Here is a 24051-nt window from a genome sequence, read left to right on the forward strand (position 1 = left end):
TCTTTTTCTTTCTCAATGCATTGCCTAAAGATCGGATTGGGAAAAATCGGTATCGGCAAATTGTCAAAATCAAATGATCGGGATCGGATCGGGAGCAAAAAAAGGTGATTGGGACATCCCTAATCTAAACCAATGGTATTGAACTGGGTCTATAGCAGAGACATGATTAGGGTTCTGCTGTGGTCCATCATTCAGAGATAGCACAGAATGTTTGCAGGCTGCTCTGGGACTCGCTGGTTACCGAGGGCTTCAAGGTATTTAGAGGTCTGACCATGTTGGAGTCTCACTAAGGCTGGTTCTGTATAATGAAAGGTCTTTGCTAATCCGTCTATAATTCTTCCACAAATCACCAGTACAGCTGTAGTCTATTTTTTTTCTTTCTGTCCCTTAAAATCCATGTAGTCCCGATATCCAAATCCATTCGTTTTAGACAATTGCACCTGTTTGATAGTGGTGTTACAAGCTGCATTAATACTTTCTAGTTGCCAATTACTGAGATTGTGAACAACCAATCAGAGTTTAGATCGACAGAAGAGCTAGTATAGTTAGCTATAACACCCCAAGTGAGGTTCCATTGAGAAATATCATGATCTACTACTCATTTAAAATAAGTATAAACAAAGGTAAATTACAATGTTATCATGATGTGTTCATATGTAAACTTGAAAAATCTTGCTTTATTGCAGAGAAACTTGAATAAATACTGTATTAGTAAAGGTATGGTATGATGAAATGATAACCAGTTTAACTTCATAACATAAGTTTTAAGCAGCTTGTATTATTGATACTAAGAATGGCAAAATAAAACTACTATAACATTCCCTCATCATTCAAATTGTATTGTTATGCAAATTACCACACATCTTTCTGGGAACCAGGTTCAGAATATTGGTCTATGTATTTCTTGGAATCAAATTGCAGAATAAAATATTCAAATCTGTCACACCTGGAGCCTTGGCCTCTCTCTAAAGATGCAGGTTGATTTCTAGGGAATAAAACAAGATCAATCTACTGCGTCGGTACACTAGAGCGTTGTTGATGTTATTCTTGCGCTAGTTGGAAGTGCTCACATCCCAATTTTCAAATAACTCACAGATGTTGCATCATGAGGCACAAACAAAATGAAAAAAATATTAATTGTGCTTAGGGTTCAGGTTTGAGGGGATTCCACTTTCTCTCTTTCTGTTCATTAACTTTTGATGTTTATATTCCCTTTTGAAAACATAGCCAGTAGCGGAAATTTCTATTTGTATTTATTTATAAAATTACCATGCATACAAAAACATTAATCTCAGCAAAGAGAAGATATGCAACATGCCAGATTATAGCTAATAGCTAATTTCCATCTGTGGTCCTCAGGCAGGTTCATAACAATCAATAATCAAATAACAACATTGCATGATCTCTATCAGTCAAACAATTTTAAAACCTGATTTAAGTACAGCTCAATAAATTAATACATAGTACACATGAAATACACTTACATGATCTCGGTCACTCAAATAATTATAAAGCCTGATTCAAATACAGGTTACGAACATTATACTTAGTACACTTCAAATACACTTAAATAAAATATCTAAGATATAGTATGAAAGTAAGAGAGCAATGAAATGTGCCACAGACTACTGGATATGAACCAGGATGCTTTTTAATCACGTTTTTAGATCAAGACTGTACAAAGACAGTCATGTCCGGAAGGAATTAGCATTGCAATGCCACACTGGTCATTTCAATTAAGAATGTCGCATTATACAATGGTGATATTATGGAATGGTCCTGATTTTATTTATTGTTGTACTCCTTCTATTACCCCTTATGGAACATTATAATTTCTGCCAGATACCAGAATGCTTCTTAGTATGTATAAAACATGAACTACATACAGAAAATCCTGCATGGGAGTTTTCTGCAAAAGAGTAAGGGGTATACAGTGAGCCTGTCAACTGCTCCTTTGTAAGACAAGTGCTCTATTGATTGAGAAGGAGATTGAAATTGATTGAGAAGGAGAGTGAAATTACTGAATCACTCCATGTAAAATCTTCCTCCTCTCCTATTTCAATGGTAATGTGTTCTGCACAGGGCAAGCGTATTCAGTGAGTCATTTTAGAAATGTCTCCTGCACGATGACAAGAGGTTTCACTCTTAACTGGTGATGAGCAATCAAAAAGTAAACAAACAAGACTGGTATACATTTATTTTTTTACAAGTAAATATGGAATTGAGTGGAGAAATGTATTGCCTTTTTGAAGACGTGGGCCGGTGGTGAGCTTCCAAATGGGAACAGAAAGCTGCCAAACTGCAGCCTTACTCAAAGCACAGCTCAAACTTTGTACTACTCTCTGAGTTACTTTACCAAAACCACACAAAATGGAACAAAACTTAGTAACACATTGTTACATTGAGGCTTTACAGTAGATATAGATATAACAACATACAAACGTAATCAAGCAAATACTGCACTGTTAAAGTTGTTTCAGATCCTAGAAAGCATTTGTGCAATGCATTAGATCTCCTAATGGATATATGCTTGAAATGGAAGTAAGACTCTTTATTCATTACGTTGGCTGAATGGCCTCTGCTGGGCTTGGTCGCCTCCTCTATAGCTGGATAAGTGTGATGTATGTACTGGCTAATTGCCTTTGTCCTCATCGCTTCGATGACCAGGCCATTAAGCGTCTGGAAAAGGTCATTTCCTGTCTTATTACTGCGGTATCCATCAGGGAGACTCGGCCACAGCAGAAAGGAATCCTGTAGATGATATTATCGCAATATTATTTTTTGGTTTATTTGTCAAATTGTTAAAGCTGGTCCCCTGAGAGATAGCATGGAATGTGGAAACAGCTGGGAATGTATTGCTGATTTCCAAAAAGGCCAGCAGATGGCTTACTGAGCATTCAAGGCTTCAACTGTGCCACACAGTTCCTGCACTAGGTCAGGGGAGGAGAGAATTCAAAGATTAGCCAATTTACAGTCTATGCCAAACTTCAGTAAAGTTTGGGAAAGACAAGAGAAGGGACTCCGCGTTTTCTATAGCTGCTTTAAAAAACAGAAATCAGATCAACATACAGTATGAGGTAAATGCAGAGTCCATACATTATTAGTTAAGTTACCTTAGTTTTGACCCACTTCTAAATAATTGAAAGGACAAGAGATCCAAATAGATTTCTCCTTTTGGCATTTACATTGAAGTGGCAGATTTTTTTCCTCAAAGCTGAGACTCTTATGTATCCATTAGGGGTAGACATAAAACACATTCAACATTTGACATTTGAAAAAAAACCAACAGGATGAAGGGATACAGTACATGGATTTTTGGCCTCTATACAAAGACACTGATGTAACAATATGTGTTCTATTCTAGTGTTTCTTGGCCAAGGATATGAGCAGCACGACGACAGATTTGACAAAGTAAAGCTGTGATCGAACATCAGTGAGTAGGTTGGAAGACTTATTAAAAAAACCTGCAGGACAGGAATGTACTGACAGTATTGGAACTTGGTTACTCGGACTAAGGTTATTAATAGGGTGTGTGCGGTTACTTTCTCTTTAAAAGTTAGGAGGACTGCAACAAACATTTAGTTTTTCTTCTTTTTTCGATTCATTTATCATTTTGTCTTGTCAAAGAAATGGCACAACGTGACCATAGACATTTCAGGGAGCCCGAGGGGACATTTTCAAATTGCTTTTTTGTCTTGTATAAATACTGATTTGTATTCAATACAACATACCTACAAATGTAAGAAATACATCATTCACTTCCCTACCTTTTTTGTGTTTGTGTTTTGCTTCCACACTTAACCGTATCGGCTTACAGTGTTTCCCACAGATCTGAAATATACTTGCTCATGAACTGTTCAGTGTTTCCCACAGATCTGAAATATACTTGCTCATGAACTGTTCAGTGTTTCCCACAGATCTGAAATATACTTGCTCATGAACTGTTCGCCGGAGCCTCGCAGCGGAGTTACTGCGGAGCGCGATAGCAGAGCGAACAGGTACAGGAGGGGTAGTTAATCGATCGTAGAATGCGTCGTGCTCGCGGACGGATAAAAAAAGATTAAACCTAAATGGTTCACGAAATATACTTTGGCGGACGTTAATATACCTGGACGGCCCAAGTAAAGTCTGTGGGAAACCCTGGCTTGTTTTTTCAATTTAGACTCTTCGTCTTAATTTCTTTGTTCCTTATCTGTAATGTGAAAACATTCGATTTCCTTGAGGTCAAAGTGTTCGCCCAGCTCACAGTTAGGTCAAATTTCCTAAGGCAACCCCGAGTGCCAGTCCTGCGGAAAGTGTTGTCATCCGATCACTCATACTCCGGTTCAAAAAGTTTAGCAGACTTCATTGAGAGTCAGCACCGGAGCTGAGAGCCAAGAGACAAGAGTGGTGCTGCTCTGCCTCAAGCTGCCCTCTGTTTCCATTTCCCTTCTCTACTTCCTCCACAATTAGTTTAATGGAGAGGTCACTTTGAGACAAGATCTGTTTTGCAAAGCGTATTCCCTGCCATGCTGTTGCTCCCACATTGCTCTGTGTATGATGATTCAGCAACAAGGGTGCAATGACTCATGCTCTCCTCGAGGGACGGCTCAAATTGTCAACTGCTAGGAGACAGCCTTGGTTATATTGAAAAGTTATTTTTATATATTTTGGAATGGATGCTGTCTCACACTTGGTATTATTCTGCCCAATGTAGCTGGCATCTTTCACCTCATCCACTATTGCTGTTCGCCTAACGAAAAAAAATATCCTCGATTTCTGAAAATAAATTGTCAAACCACAAGCTCAAAAAGTTACTTTTGCAATAACTTATTTTGCTGATTGGAGTATTTAGAAACATTGTTGGCATTATTACTGCTGCAGATCTGCCATACTCTTATTTTGAAACATTTTGATGTGAATGGTGTATATCTTGCCTGAAAACATTAGTATCCGCTGTTGCCATGTGACTTGTCATTCAGAACTTGATGCATTACTATTTGTGCTACATTGGGATACTTTGCTTGTGAAGCTTGCACCGGGGGTTACATTAAAGAGATGATTCACTTTACCCTTTGTCACTATGTTTCTCTCTTTAAATGGGTCAGAGCTTAGCTTTCTAGCATGCACTGGTGCAAACCCAAGGTATTTGAATAAATCAAATAAATCACTTTGTTCCTAAGTGGGTGTTTACTTGACAAAGCGCAACCTGTTGTGACCCCAACCGCTCCCAGCGTCCCCGAAGTAAAACTAAGAGGTGGTTCTCTGCTCTTATTTCCCTCTTTGGCTATTTGTTTTATTTATGCCTTACATTTCAGCATGGTAGCTTTAAGAATGGATTCTTCCTGACTTTTTCTCTTGGTCATTACCGAATGAAGTTTCTCTTGCTTCACTGACTAATTCCTTCTGGCACGCTAAAAGTCCTCTTTGACACAAACACATTCCCTCCCATTTACCAGTGACAAAACAACAAGGGACCTAAGACAATTTGAGCTGACATTTTCTGCCACAGGGTCCATTAGCGCTCGTGTGACAAGAAATTGTGATTATTTTTGTTTCACTCTCACTGATCAAAAACGTAGGATGTACTAAGACTTTTGTTTCTTGATTTCTCTGTTGATTTTGAATCCATAACCATGGTGCCAAGTGTGGTGGTATTAACATTATTCATTACTTGTATTCTCAATATACACTGAACAAAAATATAAATGCAACACTTTTGTTTTTGCTCCCATTTTTCATGAGATGAACTCAAAGATCTAAAAATCTCATGAAAAATGGGAGCAAAAACAAAAGTGTTGCATTTATATTTTTGTTCAGTGTATATTGAGAATACAAGTAATGAATNTATATATATATATACATTATATATTTCTATTAATCAATTTCGGCCTTTCGGCATTCGGTTTTCGGCCAACTGTTTCCTATTTTCGGTATCGGTTTCGGCCAAGAATTTCCCATTCGGTGCACCCCTAGTAAAAGCAAGTTTTAAAGCAGCTAGTTGAGTCTGGTAAGTTTACAAAAGGATTGCATTTTTGTTCATTGAACTAAATGAATCCAACAAGATCCCAGAAAGTTATTAGAAACAAAAAAATGTATAAAAAGTACTGCCTTGTATCACTAGATAAAATATACTTTGGGGGAAATGTATGAAATATTCAAAAATAGTAGCAACATGATAACATTTTTAAAGAGTGGCAAGAAAAAGAGGGATGGCAGTAGGTGATGCTTTTCCTGTCACTTCAATAGCTGTGTGTCTGTATAAGAGCCATTTCTTTCATCATCAATTGCATCATTGGTCGTGAAACTAAATGGAGACAAATAACAGTATGGCCTGGTTTTAAGATTTTAGCAAATCTCCACAGAGTGATGGAGCATTGAATGAATCATGGTCGAGTGCTTTCTCTGGTAAAGCTTTCAGAATGGAGGTCATTGCAGTTATTTCAATGGATCATCTTCTCTGTAATGGCAGAATGGTTGACTGGAGACATGAGAGATACCTGCAGTGGCAGCAACATGGAGCAGAACCTCTGATGCCTAGTAAACCCTTCTTTCTACGGAGCTGATAGAATAACAACAGAACAGCAAAGAGCTTTTTTTCTGTTGGGTGTGATAGTACACATTTCTGCAGTACATTCACAGCAAGGGTTGACTGCTGCACTCCCAATACCAAGGCTTTGAGTGGGAGCAAGGGCACACCTTGACTATCTTTGTATTCAGTGTGCCTCAAGGCTCAACATGTGTGTTCACGCATCATTGCTCACACGTAGACTGAGACATCTTGTATTTTAATCTGATTTTATCATATGCCTGCAAAATCATTTTCATTTTGCAAATACTTGTACGGATCACACACCTTTGCTTTCTTTGCCACAAAAATAGGAAGGAAATGGAGTAATTGTGTTTAAAAAAAGTCAACAAAAGTAATTTATGAATTTCATGTGGTCCATTGTCAGTTGTCTCTGTTCTTAACTTATTATAGATTTTTTTTGTATCTTTTTATATTATGACTAATCCTTGGATTGGTGTTGTTTTGTTTTAATATTTAACACCACAGTCTTAGCCAGGTCTCGGGTGAAGGAGAAGATTCCAAATTCAATAGGACTTACCTGGTTAAATAACTAGAAAAGGTACCACAAATATATTTGGCAAAAGAAGAGAGGAGAATATATATGCCTGAAAGCAAAACAAGACCCAGTGCAATAAGGTAGAGTGAAAGACAGACGGTGTGAAGTTGAAACACACTTCAGCTTCCCTCCCAGTGGCTTTGACAAATGGCTCACATTGTTCTGTCCAATGCCATTACAACAAACTTTGGAATTAAACAACTCTAATTATGTGGTGTGCTGACTTTAGATTAAAACCATTCGTATACAATACAAACACAGCAGGGGGAAGTCAGGCCGAGCAGTGTATCGCTAAAAAGGTTGTTAACAAAGCCACCGCTGTTGATAACAACATCATCATGCGGCCTCAACAATAAATAAGAACTGACACATCAAAAAGCAGAGACTTGCTCCCACTATACAGTCTGTCAAACTGTAGTCAGGCCAAACACCATCTGCATTTCTCATTGGATCAGTATCATTGGCATGTATATAAAAAAAACTGCAGTGATAAATAAAAAATCATTCAATATACGTCATCGACATGCTCCACTTGGGTCCTTGTAGTTCTTTTTAGCGATGCCAGTCTAGATTTCCCATAGCTACAGTGTCACTATTGACTTCTTCATTATTCTACTTTATGTCCAAACACATCACTGTAGGCTGAGATAATTAGGTCTTCCATTTCCAAGAGAGAATGAATGTCCTGTTTCCAAAAGTGTATATCACCGGTGGTTTCCCATGTGTAGAACCAGTGTACACAGTGGTGCTGTAAAGGTGATTTCATTAAGTTTACATACTGTCATCTCGCTAATCCACCTACTCATAAGGACGATATCCACTGGCAAACAAATACTAGAAGAGTAGGAGGAAGATACTGATTAAAGATCGAGTGCATCATAAGTTAATGTTAGAGAAGGGGCCGGTTTAGCATATAATTAGTCTTTGAGAGCAGAGTATGTTTGCTCTTCCTACACACCGTAGAGACGCCGTGAGAAACTTGCAGAATCTTAGTAGAGACTTTCTCCTGATCCATCAAGTATTTCAAACCTTCCCACAAAAGCTACCTGTATGATGAAAGTCTGCGTTTGTCTTGGCTGCTGTTGCCAGAGAGAAGTGAGATTGGTACCCTTTAAACAAAAATGTAGGTACTAAAAAAGTCTGGTCACGATCAGCGAAGTAAAGGCTGAAAGAGATGGGGACTGGGAAACAGAAAATAAATCAGCAACTAGATTGGAAATCATGATCAACATGTCTGTATTTGAAGAAATTAAATAGGGTTCTTGAAAATTGCAGATGCCATTTTTCACTATTTTTCTGACATTAGATGAGAACAATCAGCAGAGTTTTAATAAGAATAATGAATCAATAGTCTTAGCTATTATATCTATTTAAAGTTTATAGCATGTCTTGCTTTTATCTTGTTAATTATATAGTATTTCCACTATCACTCCTTTGTTTATGCTTGTTTTTCTTTAGTTGTTTTTAAGAACACTGCATTTCCCTTGACAAGAAATGTGGTGTATAAATAAAGTGGTGCTTGCTTGCTTATATACGGTATGTGTTTCTTTAGAATGAGTCAGAAACATAGGGTCAGCTACAGTGCAGATCTCCTATGACATTTTTATTGAGCCTTGGCAACAACATAATAAAAATAGTCGAGTTTGTACTACCTGTCACAATGTGAGCCCACACTCTGTATCCTAGTATGTCTTTGTGATAGCCTGCTCAGAGTCACTGACATTAACAGACTGTCTCTTGGTTGGGTATAAGCTGGTACAATCATGCATTATGTATGGCCGGGTGGCGCTCTATGAGTACAGCTTAACAGGCCTCCCGATGCCAAATGAGCTGCAAGGATGACAGAGTGGAAAAACATCACTGGGGTTTTCCTGTCAAAGACTTCTGGTAATAACTAGATACCCTTAAGTGAAGGAATCTGATCAAGCAATAAGTGGAAGAAAGGGTTTTTAACACTGTTTATTGATTAGCCTTGTTAAAACTTCCCTTACATACCCCAACTAGATGTCTGCACCAAAAGCCAGTGTGAGAATCTAACCAGGTCGGTGTCGAAAAATGTAAATGCATATCCATCATAGATGTAAACGTTACTTTTCGTTATTGTTACTAGCAGTCTGTAGAAGTAGGTGCTCTAAGCCTCTGCCCCCATGGTTTGCCCCCTGTGATAAGGGCTAAAATGACTTGTAGAGTAATTGGAATTAGCTTTCTTTCTCCCTGTTGAGAGCGTTTGTATCACCAAACAGCTCCAGACATTTCAACACAAGACATACAGAAGGCACACCTAGCTGCTGTGACATTTATTATACATATGTATTAGTTCTACCACTGACCTGGCTGTGTGGGTGAGATAGCATTGATCATGTGTGTTGAGGGAGCAGCATGAGTAAGAGCCCACACACACAATAAATGTAATTAATCCATGTGTTTATGTTTAAGGATAGATGTTATCAAACTCTTGCTTGACAATCCTTGTTGTGCAGTTATTGAAAAAGCTTACGATGTATTCCCACCAGCCTCTGGACCGGAGCAGGGCTGAACGTGATTTGCATGTAGCCTGGGAAAACTTAGCTTAATCAGATTAGCGACCTGGCTAACAGAGACGGACATATGGGGCTAAGTGTAATTACACTTGCGCAAAGTGTAATTGGTGCCTTTGTTGATAAACAGAAAGTTACTATATTTATTATTCTGTAATCATTCAAAATGTTCTGCTTTCCTTTGGCATACACTGCAAGTAAAAATAATATAGTGGGGGTTTGATCTGAAGGTTGAATACCACAAGGACTGTCATGGTTTAACCTTGGGCTGTGGGAAATTAAAACAAGCATTTTAAAGAATAAACGATGCAATAAAAAAATCATGCCAAAAAGCTAATGTAGCAGATACAATTCTTTTGGATTTGTTTCTTTTTACTCTTGCTTTTTAAATGGAGGTAAACATCTACCAAACAGTATTAGAGGTGTGCATCCAGTCATCCTTTCACCAATCAGAGCACTACTCTCTTCACTACTACAACGTGTACAATGTCCTTTCACAGAACCATGTGGATAAAAGTGGGTTGTAAAAAGGTGCCAGGATGACGAAGGAGACAAGAGGCTGAGGAAATGCTCAGCACATGGGTTCAGAGCAGTAATGCAAGGCAGTGAGAGGCAGCTGGTGTGGATCAGTTAACCCGGCTGGAGGCTGAGAGGGAAGACAGAAGGCCAGACGAGGGGAGCGAAGGATGGATGGAGAGGTGTTGATAGAAGAAGAGAAGAGCCGCGGGGTCTCTGTGATGAACATGCTGCTGTGAGCATAACACAGGGTGATTCCTACAGCTCCTCACTGAGGTAACCAATGTGAAGTAGCACAGACAAAACCAAAACAATACAAATAGACAGCAAAAGCAACATTTTAGTATTTGCTATGGTTTAGTCCCTATACTGTATTTATTTCTGTAAGTTTTCCCTGATGTAAATACATAAACTACTCAATCTTTGCATGTGTGTAATGTAATGCCGAACATGTCACCTCCTGTATAATGTGGTGTCATGTTGTATCAGCTCAATGTGCAATCTTCAATTAAAGTAGAGGGAAGAAGGATTGTAATGTGGGCCCAACATCCTCCTCTTACAATTTAAATGAGTTCAGAAACACCAGAGGCTAGATGAAACCAAATTTAGCTTCCTGTATAGGAGAAACAAAGCTCGCCCACATAGACAATATCAATAATTCATCAGGTGATCCGACCTATCCGAGAGAGCGGTTACTCCTTGGTGTTTTGGGCCCTCTCAGACGTACAGAAATCTGACGGTCGCTGCTGGATTCACGACAAACATTGTAGATAATACCTCTCTCTCAACATCATTCACATGTATAATTAAACCCTCTGAGCCCTTACATCTTTGGCCATCCTTTTTTGTTAGAGAACATTCCCTTAACAGGAGGAAATGACACTTTTATTTCAATATAATTGAACAAGTGCTTGGAGGGTAGAAATAGAGAGGAAGGGCTGCGTATAATGCTGCTGGCTTTTGAAGACATATGTAATTAAAAAGTTCTTGATATTAAATCAACCTTATTTGTCTTGATAGTATGAATAATCACAAACACAATAGTGGACAACAAGCACAGGTCTCAGATATAATACTTGGATTTATAAATAAATACAAAATGTTAGGTCTTTTAGTAGTGACTCTTTTAAAAACCCAAGGTGATTCGAATTGTCTTGTTTTGTCCAATTCATATTTAAAAAACACTAATATTAGATTCGATATATTGCCCGTGCAGCAATGGTGTGTGAATGTTAGTTCCCGAGACCAAATGGCACTGCTCTGGATGAATGAGGTGTGAAATGAATGGGTGAATGACTCGTAGTATGTAAAAGCCAATGAGGGGTCGTAAAGACCCGATAAAGCGCTATATAAGTACAGTCCATTTACCATCTGTATACTGTTCCTGAAACAATCAAACTATTTCAGTTTTGGCTAGAAAAAAATTAAATAGTTGGCATTGCATTTTCTTTCAGTTGACTGGTATCAGCATTAAGAGCATAAATATACCAGCAAACAACACTAACCGTTTTTAAAATCTCGCCTGTAGGCTATGTCCATCAGTTTAGCAAAGTTAAAGATAAAAACCAAAATGGGATCTTAGAATATTATTCAGAAACCCTGCCAGGGGCCAAGCTATTTGGGAGGGACTAAGAGAACAACTCATCTAAGTGCTAATTGTTTATCTTCCCTACACTGTTGCTGTGTATAAATAATAATAATAATAATAGGAGGGAAGCCATGTGCAAAACAATGCTCCTGTTTGCTTTGGTTAGGCAGGTTTAGGTTTTCGTATTAGAATCTTTTCCGATCTCGACACATTAGCTTTGGCGTGAGTCCACAGACGGAGCAGAATAGAGCGCCTTCTGGCAACGTGAATTATTTAGATCTCATTTGTTTGTAGGCTTTTCAAGATGGGGTGAAGTGACACTAAATCCCTGAGCACTGCGGCGTGCAGAGGGGTTAGGATGACCAAGAGAGCACAACTAAAGATGATGGAGGTGAGAAATGGGAAAAGGAAAAAGGATGAAGCCACATTTTATTTTGCCGTTTGTGATGATCAGTAGAATGGATGGAGGATGAGGATTGGGATTTCCATGTTGACCTGGACTACAGCAAGGCTGGCATAAATGAGGATATTGCGAAATAATAATGCTACCAAGGCGCTGTCTGATATTCTGAATGTATTCATTTAATTTATTTATATTTAAGAATTTTATGAATCTAGAATTAATATCTTATTGGACAGATGGTTTGTTATAACAACCACTTGATGAATATTTATTGACATTACCTAGACTTAACTTACAGAATTTATTGTAGGAAAATTAGCAGAAAATGATTGATAGTGAAAATAATTGTTGGATGAAGACCCGCTGTGTATACCATATTTTCCACACAGACATGCAGCAATGTGCAGTCCTCATCTGTCCCAGAGCATGGACGAGTATGTTCTGACTGAAGCTTACTGAATCCCAGATGGAAAAGAGAGGCTTGACACACATGTTAAATCACTTTTCTCTCCTTGAGGTGAAACATATATGGTCAAGACACACAGTACTGCAGAAGCTGCTCCATCCAGACTGAATACTTTACAGTGCCCCACATGGTTCAGACATCCTGTTTGTGAGCTAATGAGTTCACTTCTATCTTCAGTCTGTCATCCCCCGTCCATCAACATCACTCTAAATCTTCTGGGTCACTGGTGGCCTCAGCATCACAAAGACTGACATCAAGCTGGAGCCCTCCCCCTCGCCGACCTCAACAAACAGCAATCAGAACACACACATACACACACCTCTCTAGGACAGCCATATATCTAAATGGACTGTCATCTCTGACAGCCTAAGTATCTCAATACATTATTTACCTTGCAATGGCTCTTTGCCTGCCAGTACTGGGTCAATGACATCACATTACTGTTTGTTATGCTCAAATCCATTACTTCCCAAAAACAGAAGCCACACAAAAATAAATACTGGTTCATGCAATATTGGAAACTTTATACAAAACCTTCTCAAAAGAGAAACCACACTGCAGTTTAGGTCTGAGGTCGGGTTGCACCACACAGGGAATGCCAGTCAGACTGAAAACCATTCATCATGAAGGGGTCAGAGTAATAAATACAGGATGTGGACGACACCCTACCGTAAGGGACCTTGTACTGATAACATGGTTTCAGATCACCCAATGCCCGGACCAAGGCTGGAGTCACTGAGGATTGTCTTGCGTACACCGGTAAAAGTGCAGCAGCTAACTGGCACACACAACGTTTTCTTTACACCACTCCCTAACTAAACAACATGCATTCTTATTTTCTCTTGCTCGATTACATTAACCTTTATGCTTTAGAATCAATAGCATGTTATTCAACACCTCTCTTTGCTCCAACTAAAGGTTAATGCAAAATAAATTGGATCGGTGAGAATACAATTATTTGAATTGCTAAAACTGCCATTTGTGATCAAATGTAATGAATTGATTTCTTATGCGCAGAAAAACACAAGTGGGGGGGGGATATCTTTAATCCTGGAATTGGAAATGCTTTCGACAAATCCATTTAGCCTAAGGTTTAAAAATATGCCTCAGTTTCGATCACTTCTCAATATTTTTTTCTTCAGTCAAACAACCTTGTTACAAGGGTACTTGAAACCCATTCAGCCAAAGGCCAAACACTCTCCTTCAAAGAGCTATTTCATACAAATAAATGTCTGCTGCACAGACACAGGCAGTTTCCAGTGGAAGCAGTCTATATGGTAAACTGCAGAAAACTTCTGTTGAATGCTTGTTGATCAGCACAGTCTCCTAGGACACATTCTCTTGTCCTTAAGTTATATATGTTTATTTTATATGACATATACATTTTCAAAAGGTTGTACTGGTCCTTTAAGTAGGGCTGTTTTGTGCTCATGTTTGTACTCCTATTGACCTTACTAGACTGCAAAAGGTGAAGGGTGTTAGTTAAGGATTGCTGCAGGCACAGCAGTGTGTGCAGTGAGTAAAAACACACCTCATTACCAAAGTGACAGGACCTTTGCTTTCCACAGCTGTGGAGCCCCTCCCTCTCAGGTCTGAGAAAACCACTGGTAGAGGTTCTGACCTACAGTAGTGACATGGAGCTGTTTTTATATGATTGGGTTACTAGTTTGTTCATTTTGTGCATGTGCGCAGAGACACAGATAACAGGGTGCACAGTACAGCCCATAGTTGTTACACTATTCTACTGACAATCAAGAGAAAGGTAGCGTTGCTCCAACAAAGGCAGGAAAGAAGACATTTAGAAAACAGTACCGATTTAAAAAATCAACTTTACAAATGTTTCATGAGTTTGACCTCAAGGACACACAAATGTGTTTAAGCAAATAACACAAGACAACTATTTTCTTCATTTTTTTCTTGATTGAAAGTCTTATCTTATTGATGCATTTAATTCTGCCGTGTCTCCGTATCACCTTGCAAATCAAACTTAACTTTGTTTTGAACTGCTTCACTAATGAGGATTAGTATTTCATTAACATAACAGGCGCGAGATAATGAAATCCAGCTTCTGCGGCTGCTAGGAACTGACATTTATATTCATTGTGAGAAGGGAAATCCTGCTCCACAAAAAAAAATGAGAATCATTTCCAAATCCCATTCTCTTCACCACCTGCAGCTTAAACACAGCAGGACTTGAAGGAAAATGGCCATCTCCGGCTGTGTTGTAAAACTGATAAAAAAAGACAGTAAGGATAATCCGTGCAGTGTGCCTGCTGCCCCAAGGCACCACTTATTATGGATTGTTAGAAGACACATAAAGAGCAAAGTGCATCCTCTCCAACTTTTGAGAGAACAACAATAATGTTTGATCAACAAAGTCAACATTTTACCCAAAAAAAGTCAGAAAAACGATAAAAATTTCCTAAAAAGTGGTTATGATTTCCAATGGAATACATTTTCTCTTAAGCCGTTTCATACTCAACTAAATAAAAATATCGAGTTAGTCACACTGAGTCTGAAGTTAGTGGACTCTATTTTTGAGGCTGGGTGAACAGAATATCAATTCAACTTCAAACGTTCCGTGTAAGTGTTGACAGGAGGTGAGGGCCTCTCGTCTTAATTATGCATCAGGGTTGCTTGTTGCTTGGTCTTGGAGTGGTGTTTTAAAGATCATCAGTAAATAATCTATCAGCACTGTGGCATTAGGTATGGAATGACGTGGATTTCTCATGAGCCACATCAAACAGGCAACTGCTTAGGGAAGACAGCTTTTAGATGTGCAGCTCCTCTGTCTTGGAATAGTCTGCAATTGAAATGGAAACTGAGCAATCTGGTGCCACTAAATGTTTTTAAAGCTCGGTTGGATGCTACTCAATCAGAAGCTGTTGGTACCTGTTCATGTGGATAGTTATGTGGATAGTTATTGTAAATTGTAATCCCTGTAATGATGCTGTATGATGTCCTTTTTGTTGTTCTGTTTATGTTTCATGTGGAACCTACTTGAGCAGGTCTCCCTTGAAAAAGAGATCAATGATCTCAATGGATACACCTGGATAAATAAAGGTTTGAAATGAAATGAAATTAGTTTGCCAGTTGCATTGTTAACCTCCTAACTAATTATTTAAACAAAAGACAGTTGGCTATTGGTTAAGTGTTTGAGTTGCTATGGATTCTCGCTGCATGCTGCACACATGCACGATGGATTATCAAGTGTAGTGTTAATTGTAATGAGGAAAATCTATCCATTAGGTTACCTTTAACGAGACTCAATCAGCATGAATGCTAATGAGTCGGAGCTCCATCAGAAAGCTGAAGTTAACTAGAAACCTGCTCTGTGCTCAGAGTGGAATTTCCCAAAAGTATTAAGTGGCGGCCATGACGTTCAAATGTTCTTTATACTGAGGAAAGGTGATTTAATACTGACTTTCTGAAGGCTTTTAGCATAGAGTACACTGGATTATCTTTTACCAATAGAAAGGAGATAATGCTTTCCCACAATTCCTTCTGGCAGCTACATTTAAAACACACCATCCAGCCATTAATTAAATCCGCCTTCACTGTTTACTTTGCAAACATTTAAAAAAAAAAAAATTCTTTCTGAAGAGGTGTGATTCTTTTTTGGACAGCAACCTTCATTTGACTTGAACACCATTGAGTTAGTCAATGTAGCCATACTTATTTGTTTGCTAAGTGTTAAAAATAAAATAAACTGTCTGTATTTGCAGTTGGATTCTCTTTGCATCTCTTTGTCTTTTCTCAAGTCCTTTTGAATTCGCTTTCACATCTTTCTTTGACTGGACTTTTCCTATCGAGATTAAGGAAAAGTAGTTACTAAAGGAAATCATTATTTTTGAATATTCGACCACAGCCCCATTCTACTGTATATAATTATGGTAGGAAAGTAAAAGGAACAAGATTTTTCCAGATGGATTTCTCACAAAAAAAGCTTTTTCTTGGCCATTTGTTAGTGTTACTGAGTTTTCAACCAGCACGTGTATGACAGAGACCTCAGCTGAATGGCAGATTACACATTACTGTGCACCCTCAATCTGAACCCAACACAGTGTAGTCCCTCTAAAAAGTTGGTTTCCACAGCTGAACATTTGACAATTCAGAAGCATTTGCACTGCAAAAACACTTTCCCCCTGTTCTCCCACTGTGCTCTAAACCCTCTAACAAACAACAGGAAACATTGATTTGTTTCAGAATTACAACTTAAGAGATAAAGCAATGTTTCCAAATACATTTTCTGGGATACTCTCTGCATGAGCAGCTTTTCTTATTTATAAGGTTGTAAGCAGTGTTGCTAGAGTATATTAGTGAACTGCTTATGTTGTGTACTATACCGATGCTCGGCCCCTCAGGTTCCTTGAACACGGTAGAAATACACTGAACAAATATATAAATGCAACACTTTTGTTTTTGCTCCCATTTTTCATGAGATGAACTCAAAGATCTAAAACATTTTCTATATACACAAAATAACCATTTCTCTCAAATATTGTTCACAAATCTGAAAAAATCTGTGAAAGTGAGCACTTCTCCTTTGCCGAGATAATCCATCCCACCTCACAGGTGTGGCATATCAAGATGCTGATTAGACAGCATGATTATTGCACAGGTGTGCCTTAGGCTGGCCACAATAAAAGGCCACTCTGAAACGTGCAGTTTTGCTTTATTGGAGGGGTCTGGGGGGGTCCGAAAACCCTAGGGTTAAACCCTAACCCTAACATGTCACCCATTGAGCATGTTTGGGATGCTCTGGATCGGCGTATACGACAGCGTGTTCCAGTTCAGCCATTGAAGAGGAGTGGACCAACATTCCACAGGCCACAATCAACAACCTGATCAACTCTATGCGAAGGAGATGGGTGACATGTTAGGGTTAGGGTTTAACCCTAGGGTTTTTGGACCCCCCCAGACACCCCCAATAAAGCAAAACTGCATGTTTCAGAGTGGCCTTTTATTGTGGCCAGCCTAAGGCACACCTGTGCAATAATCATGCTGTCTAATCAGCATCTTGATATGCCACACCTGTGAGGTGGGATGGATTATCTCGGCAAAGGAGAAGTGCTCACTATTTCAGATTTGTGAACAATATTTGAGAGAAGTGGTTGTTTTGTGTATGTAGAAAATGTTTTAGATCTTTGAGTTCATCTCATGAAAAATGGGAGCAAAAACAAAAGTGTTGCGTTTATATTTTTGTTCAGTGTATGTACCTGGTACAGACCTAAAACATGAGGAGACTGTGCGGTTAGAGTCCTGGGTCCTAGTCTTGGTTGACCAATATTGTGAAGCCGGTTCTACACATTGCACTGATGTGTCATTTAGCTTTGACTCCTTCAGCTGAAAGCAATACCCACTCATTTTGGACCATATCTCTACTAATAACAGTATGCATTTGAAAGAGTGATTGTGGAGAAAGCAGGATGATAACAAAGAAACCATTTTAAGGTTTGGTAAAGCATCGCAATACAGCAGCATTTTAAAGTGTATAAACAATATAAATAGCACCCTGACATTATCAGGAAGTCATTTCATCATTCTGCATTCTTTAATGTTATAAGCAGAAAGGTCTCCTAGTCACTACGCCGGATATAAATAACTTGTTGGAGAATGAGGAAGAAGGGGAATGCTTTCATCTTAAGGCTTTCTGATTGGCTTTCATCAGTGAACACTAAAACAACTATATACTATTGTGAAAATGTGTTCTGATCTTTGAATAATGAATAAGTATGACAATAAGACAAAGGCAAAGAAGGAACCTTGTTGTACTAGACAGTGTGATTGTGCATAATAGTACAAATATTGTGACAAGTGGGAACTCATTGCTCATATTGAAATTGAATACAACACAGAACAAAAACGTCACAGTTTGCGTTAATGAAGCAGAATTGATATGGGGTCTGGATCATTGTGAAAACAGGGCAGTGTTGGTAACATCAACTGAAAGGAGGTTGTGTTTTTAACACATCTGAGGAAATGAAAGAAGCAGATTGGACATTTCCTATTTGTTTGACAATCCTCCGTTACACATTATCCAATTATATTTTGACAAGGTCAGTGAATTTAATGAAATTAAACTTTATCAGGATGAACTCTTGCATGTGAAGATGTGAAGAAAGGATGAATTGTTGATTAGGACCGTGTTAATCTAGAGTATTAATCCAGTCCAATTAGCAACGCCAAAAAAAAAAAAAATCAGAGAGCATGCAACAACCCCTCTTCGTCTTAAGGAGCCTCTTTTCTATTACTTACAAAGCAATTAATTAGTTTCTTCTTTAATTCTTTAATTAGAAAGTCTTTTAATTTGAAGCATTACCAGCAGCTAACTCAAATGACTATTTAATTATGTAGCAAGCTTCCGAACAGACAAAAACACACATGTGCACAGACAAACTTCTCTCAGTGCATCCCTGTTTTTGGTCAGTGAGAAAAAGCTAAAGGTGTGTTTGCGCTTGTGATTGGCAGGTCGTGTTGGCACGGTAACAGACAGTCAGGCGCACAATCTCAGAGGAGCAGTTTCCGGCTGCAGCTGCCTGACCTCCAAACAGGCCAGACAACCAGAGCCGGAGGACATGGCAAGCTAATCAAAAACAACAAAGACTGAGCTAAGCGACTTTTTCTCATAACGCCACCAAAATGACAGGATTATGCAACATTTCCCATCGCAGTTTTTTGATTTTGGTGGCAGGAAAGGAAGAGTGAAAATCTAGCTGTCGTATCAAAGTTTTTTGAATGTCGACAGTTAAGGCCACTTGCATATAAATTTGACGGATAAAACGGTGAGGATTTGAGACCATGGAGTAGCAGTGGTGCAACACTTGAGAGGCAGCTGTCAGTACCTGGAGGCAGGTTGGCTCTCTTCCTCTTCTTGCTATTCTCAGCAGTGTTTTCCAGAGGAGGACACTCCGTCACCAGCGGCCCACTGGAGCCGCTGAACTGGAGAGGGTCGTTGTTGGCTGATGGATCAAAGGACAGAGCGTTGAGTCCTGGAAGTCACAGAAAGCATAGAGAGCCACATTAAAGTCAATGAAGCCATGGCTCCTGACCAAAGGGGACACACTGTGAAACACGAAGAAAGAGAAAGCAACATGAGGCTGCAGCGCTTCTGTGATGCTTTTTATGTCCAACCCTGATGAGATTTATTCAGACACACATTGATGAATAACACTAAAAGTGTCTCTAAGGTCGGTTGCATTCGTGGAGGCATAAATGCAATGGTCAGGATTCAGTACAACCACATACAATGGATAGCAATAGGATTTTGTTCGAATTCTTTAACTGACATTTTTATATTAGATTCTAGAGAACATCATTTTGCAGTGATCATTTGCAAAACATTTTTTTTAAATCCATCAGTAAGGAGCCATACTTGGATGGAAACTGTCAATTAATTATAAATGAATTACTCAATCGGCTAAAAAAGATAGAGATCAAATGGATGATGAATTTAAGATGTTAGTAAAAGCCTGATGCAGTTAGATTGATGGTTTTTGCATATAACATGTTAAAGAAAGTGCTACAAATCCCTTCATCTTAAATGATAGTTGAATCAAACTATTAGAGTGTTGGACTATTAAGATGTTACTTGGGCTTTCCGAAATGACAGTTTGCATTTTTCACTATGGTCTCAGCTATAAAAAAAGAATGTGTTGCACTTTTTATACTGCAACACATATAAATAATGATTTTATTTTTTGTACGATCACCATTCTGTACAGATCCAGGGTAAAGAAGAAGTACTGGTAAACAAGATGGCTGCCCTCTGATTAATATGTTGGGCTTGTGCAGATACAAATGCACTTTCATTTCCCCAAATCAAGGTTAAATTAAAAAAAGCCAAAACCTAGAATAAGGATTTAGTAAATATAAAACATGTGGTGAAAACACATGAAAATGTTTATGAGAAAGACTGCTGGAAACAATCGAGCGCTCTGTACCATATCAGCTCCAACAAAACAGCATTTCATCCTGATTTTATCATGGATGTTAAGGTAATTCCATGTAAAGAGAAATTCAGACAAAGAAGCGCTGTATAATGAAGGCAATTTATCAGGTGTTTCCCTGGAGGCAAGGTTGTATTTAGGATTTTGATGTTGCTCACTGATATCTTACAATAACAGAATCAACAGTCGTATCATGAATACAAGACAATCAGAACACTTCCATAAGTAATGAAAACAAAAACAATGTTAAGATTGCTCCCGAGTCCTTCATAAATGATAAACAACTTAACGTGTGTTTGCTGCTTAATGTATTAGCTATTCTCACTCTTTAAAGAGTTGTGTTTGTGCTTATAATTCAGAGCAGGGTCCTGGGGAGACTCGGTACACTCATGAAAAATTCATGACACTTCTTTGTGTGAAGATTTGTTTTTCCCTCTATTGCACAACAGATCAGAAGTCTCACATTAATGTGGCTCAATCAGAGGTCCACAAGACCCTGATCAGTTTGTTCCAATCTCAGAGAGTGCTCTAAATGTCAAGACAAAATAACGAAAGATTTTAACTGTTAGGTCAGTGGTGTCTTTGTTCAACACGGTCTACTTTATGGAAATAGGACTCTTATTATGTTGAGGCACTGACAATTTGGAAGACTAGCCTCATCAGGTTGTGTTTTTTGTATTTGTTCTTGTTTAAGACCAGACCTGCTGAGATGATGCTATTCTTATTTTGTATTGGTTAATAGCAAAGATTGATCATTATCAGTTAGGGTTAGAAAATAAAGAGAAACAGAAACAATGGGTAAAAAAGTTCCAAAGGAAACAAAGCGTGGCTTTAAAAAAGCCGAGTATGACAGCATAACAGATCTGTAACAGAAAGTTAAAAGAATACTAAAAGAATACTTATGTTGGCAAAACCCCACATTTTCTGTCTGCATGAGACACTGTTACATTTAGGCAGAGGGCTCTGTGTGTTTGCTGCAGTCAGTCTAAATAGATCTTCCGTCTGAGCTCACACAGTCCTTCAGTCGATCTCTACTCAGCATCCATCTGTCACACTTGAGCGGCAATAGCGCAGAGAGTGAAATAAATCCATTATTCTGCCAATGTTAACTCTGTCACCAATAAACAGCAACAGCTTACATTTAAAGAGACGGCCTTTTCAGACGATGGCATGAGAGTTGCCATGAAGCAAGGCCAAGAGAATCCATGGAAAGAGTGAAACAGAACCACACAGCTGACATGGAAATACCAGTGACTTGCCTTGTCATTAACTTCATTTAGCTCAGAGAGCTGGGTTGGCCCCAAACTATCACAGCTCTGTCTCATAAATTGACTTGTAAGAAAACTGGACTTTCTAATGTGGAATAAATGGAAACTAATGCAGAGGATGAAAGAGGGAGGAGGACATGATGCAGTCAGAGCTACATTTCTGAATGCATGCAGTAGATTTTATGGGCATTTCAGTACCCTATTATCACATTGCTCTTGAGTGCATTACTAAAGTATAAAAGATTTGACGACAAATTGAAGAAAAGCCTTTTACAGATTCTGCCATAATGCATCATATGTTGGCTGTTCATTGATGTTTGGAAAAAGTAGTCCGTGTTCTGAACCAATCATTTGACAGTAAAGGCAAACAGCAAAAACATACATTGATTTTAAAAACTAAGATGGGAACACAGCTTAGAGCCCGAGTTTCTTTATGTGTGAGTCTGTATATTAAGAACATCTTTGCTGGGTCATCGCCCCTCTCTGCTGTGCTACTCCTTTGTCTGTAGGATGATGGATGGCGTGTTTAAGTTTCAACATCTGGCCGGAGGGAGGAGCAATGTCAGGAGTATGTCTCCCCAGGGTGGAAGGAAAATAAATACCAGGAGGCTGGGTGGAGGCAGGTGGAGGCTTCAGGCAGAAAGGGTCGCAGAGAAAATAAAAGTAATGAAAAAGCTGGAATGAGACAAACTTTATGCTCTGTGGATTCAGGATGGGATGCAAGAAATATCACAAATGAAAGTGACCCGATCTCACATCAAGGACACATTAACAACCTGCCCCATTAATGGTATAGTGGGCGAGGAAAATATATGACCATTAGAATATGCAATGAAACTCAGGGGGTCATTAAAACACCATTTTACTGCCTAGGATGTGAAATCAACTCAGGCATCTGCAGCGTGTGAAATGTGGAGAAATGTTTGCCGAGTGTGATGTCCTCATATTATATTCAAAGACAGTACACATTTTGATTTAAAATAGACCCTGACAAACATTTAAAAATAAGTATTTGTTGTGAATATAAGACATAAGTATTATTCAATTGTTTTGATTGAACAGAATAACGAAATAACAACTATTATATCCAAATGAAATCCATCATTGGTTGCAGCCCCAATATCATATGTCGCTTGTACTGTGTACTAGGAAGATTCCTTTGCAATTGAAGTGACCAAAAACCAATACAAACGTACTTTTGGTTGGTGGAGTCTACTAAAAAGGGTACTAGACAAATCACATGGTACTGCAGTTAAGTTAAATAATATGCAAGCATCAGCCTAGGAAAATATACACCAATTACAGGGCGAGGAGGTAATCAAGTTTGCTGAAACCATCATGAAATGTAAGACCATAACGCTTTTATAATACATTTTTCCCGTAATTACTTCACACTGGCAGCAAACCTGTGTTCTAGATGTACAGATCACAGCTTTAACGGCACTGCGCTTTGCAGGAGTCATTCTCTATGCAAAACGTTTGTATAATTCCCTTACAGTCCTCAATCGAACTCTCATCAGCTAATAAACCCAACAGTGGGGTATGAATAATGCAGAGCATTAGGAAATGTGCATCAGCGCAACACTGCAGGTAAGTGCTTAAGTGGGGTGACGGCCTAAGCAGGGGACTATTAATCTAAGACAGTACTAAGAAAGATAATGTAAAAATGCCATGTAGCACAAGGCAAAGAGCAGGATGGTGGCACACAACATTGACATAACACTGGCCTCAAAAGTACATTTGCTTTGCTGATAATTCCACCTAATACTAAACTATAAGGGTCAAAAAACCCATTAGGACAACATCTAAAGAGGGAGTACTGACTCAATGTTTAAATGTTATAAGCAAAGCCTCACAGAGAAGCAGTATTGTGCACAGGAATGTTCTCCAAGCTATGCACGTTCCCCACTGTCTTGAAAACTGGCTGCTTTGAAAATCAATAATATATAATCACAGCCTTGTGTCAATCAGCAAACAGCAGGCAGTGTACGAAAAGCAATTAAAGAATATTGAATTGTTCTACTTCACATGGTCAAACGAGGCAACACACACATATACACAATAAAGACACACAGGAAATGCCTTCGTAAATAAAGCTGCAGTTTTACGAGGTCATTAGCTCACAGTTGGTTCCACTCGACTGAATAATGATATAAAAAGAAAACATTTTATTGTGATAGATTTAGCACAGCAGAAAGAACTGGGAAGTGTTCTTTTC

General features: G+C 38.7%; 1 protein-coding gene across 1 annotated transcript in view; it reads right to left on the reverse strand.

The window, feature by feature from the left end:
• Positions 1-24051, reverse strand: part of LOC104965216 (TRAF2 and NCK-interacting protein kinase-like) — a 48189-nt gene that overhangs the window by 2828 nt on the left and 21310 nt on the right. The window contains exons 2-4 of the mRNA XM_010794176.1: positions 19462-19608; positions 17836-17846; positions 8153-8185 (exon numbers count right to left, since the gene is read on the reverse strand). Coding sequence (XP_010792478.1) covers positions 8153-8185; positions 17836-17846; positions 19462-19608 — 191 coding nt within the window. The remainder of the gene's footprint in view (positions 1-8152; positions 8186-17835; positions 17847-19461; positions 19609-24051) is intronic.

Source organism: Notothenia coriiceps, unplaced genomic scaffold, assembly GCF_000735185.1.
Source record: "Notothenia coriiceps isolate Sejong01 unplaced genomic scaffold, NC01 NC01_scaffold00037244, whole genome shotgun sequence".
Taxonomy (NCBI): domain Eukaryota; kingdom Metazoa; phylum Chordata; class Actinopteri; order Perciformes; family Nototheniidae; genus Notothenia; species Notothenia coriiceps.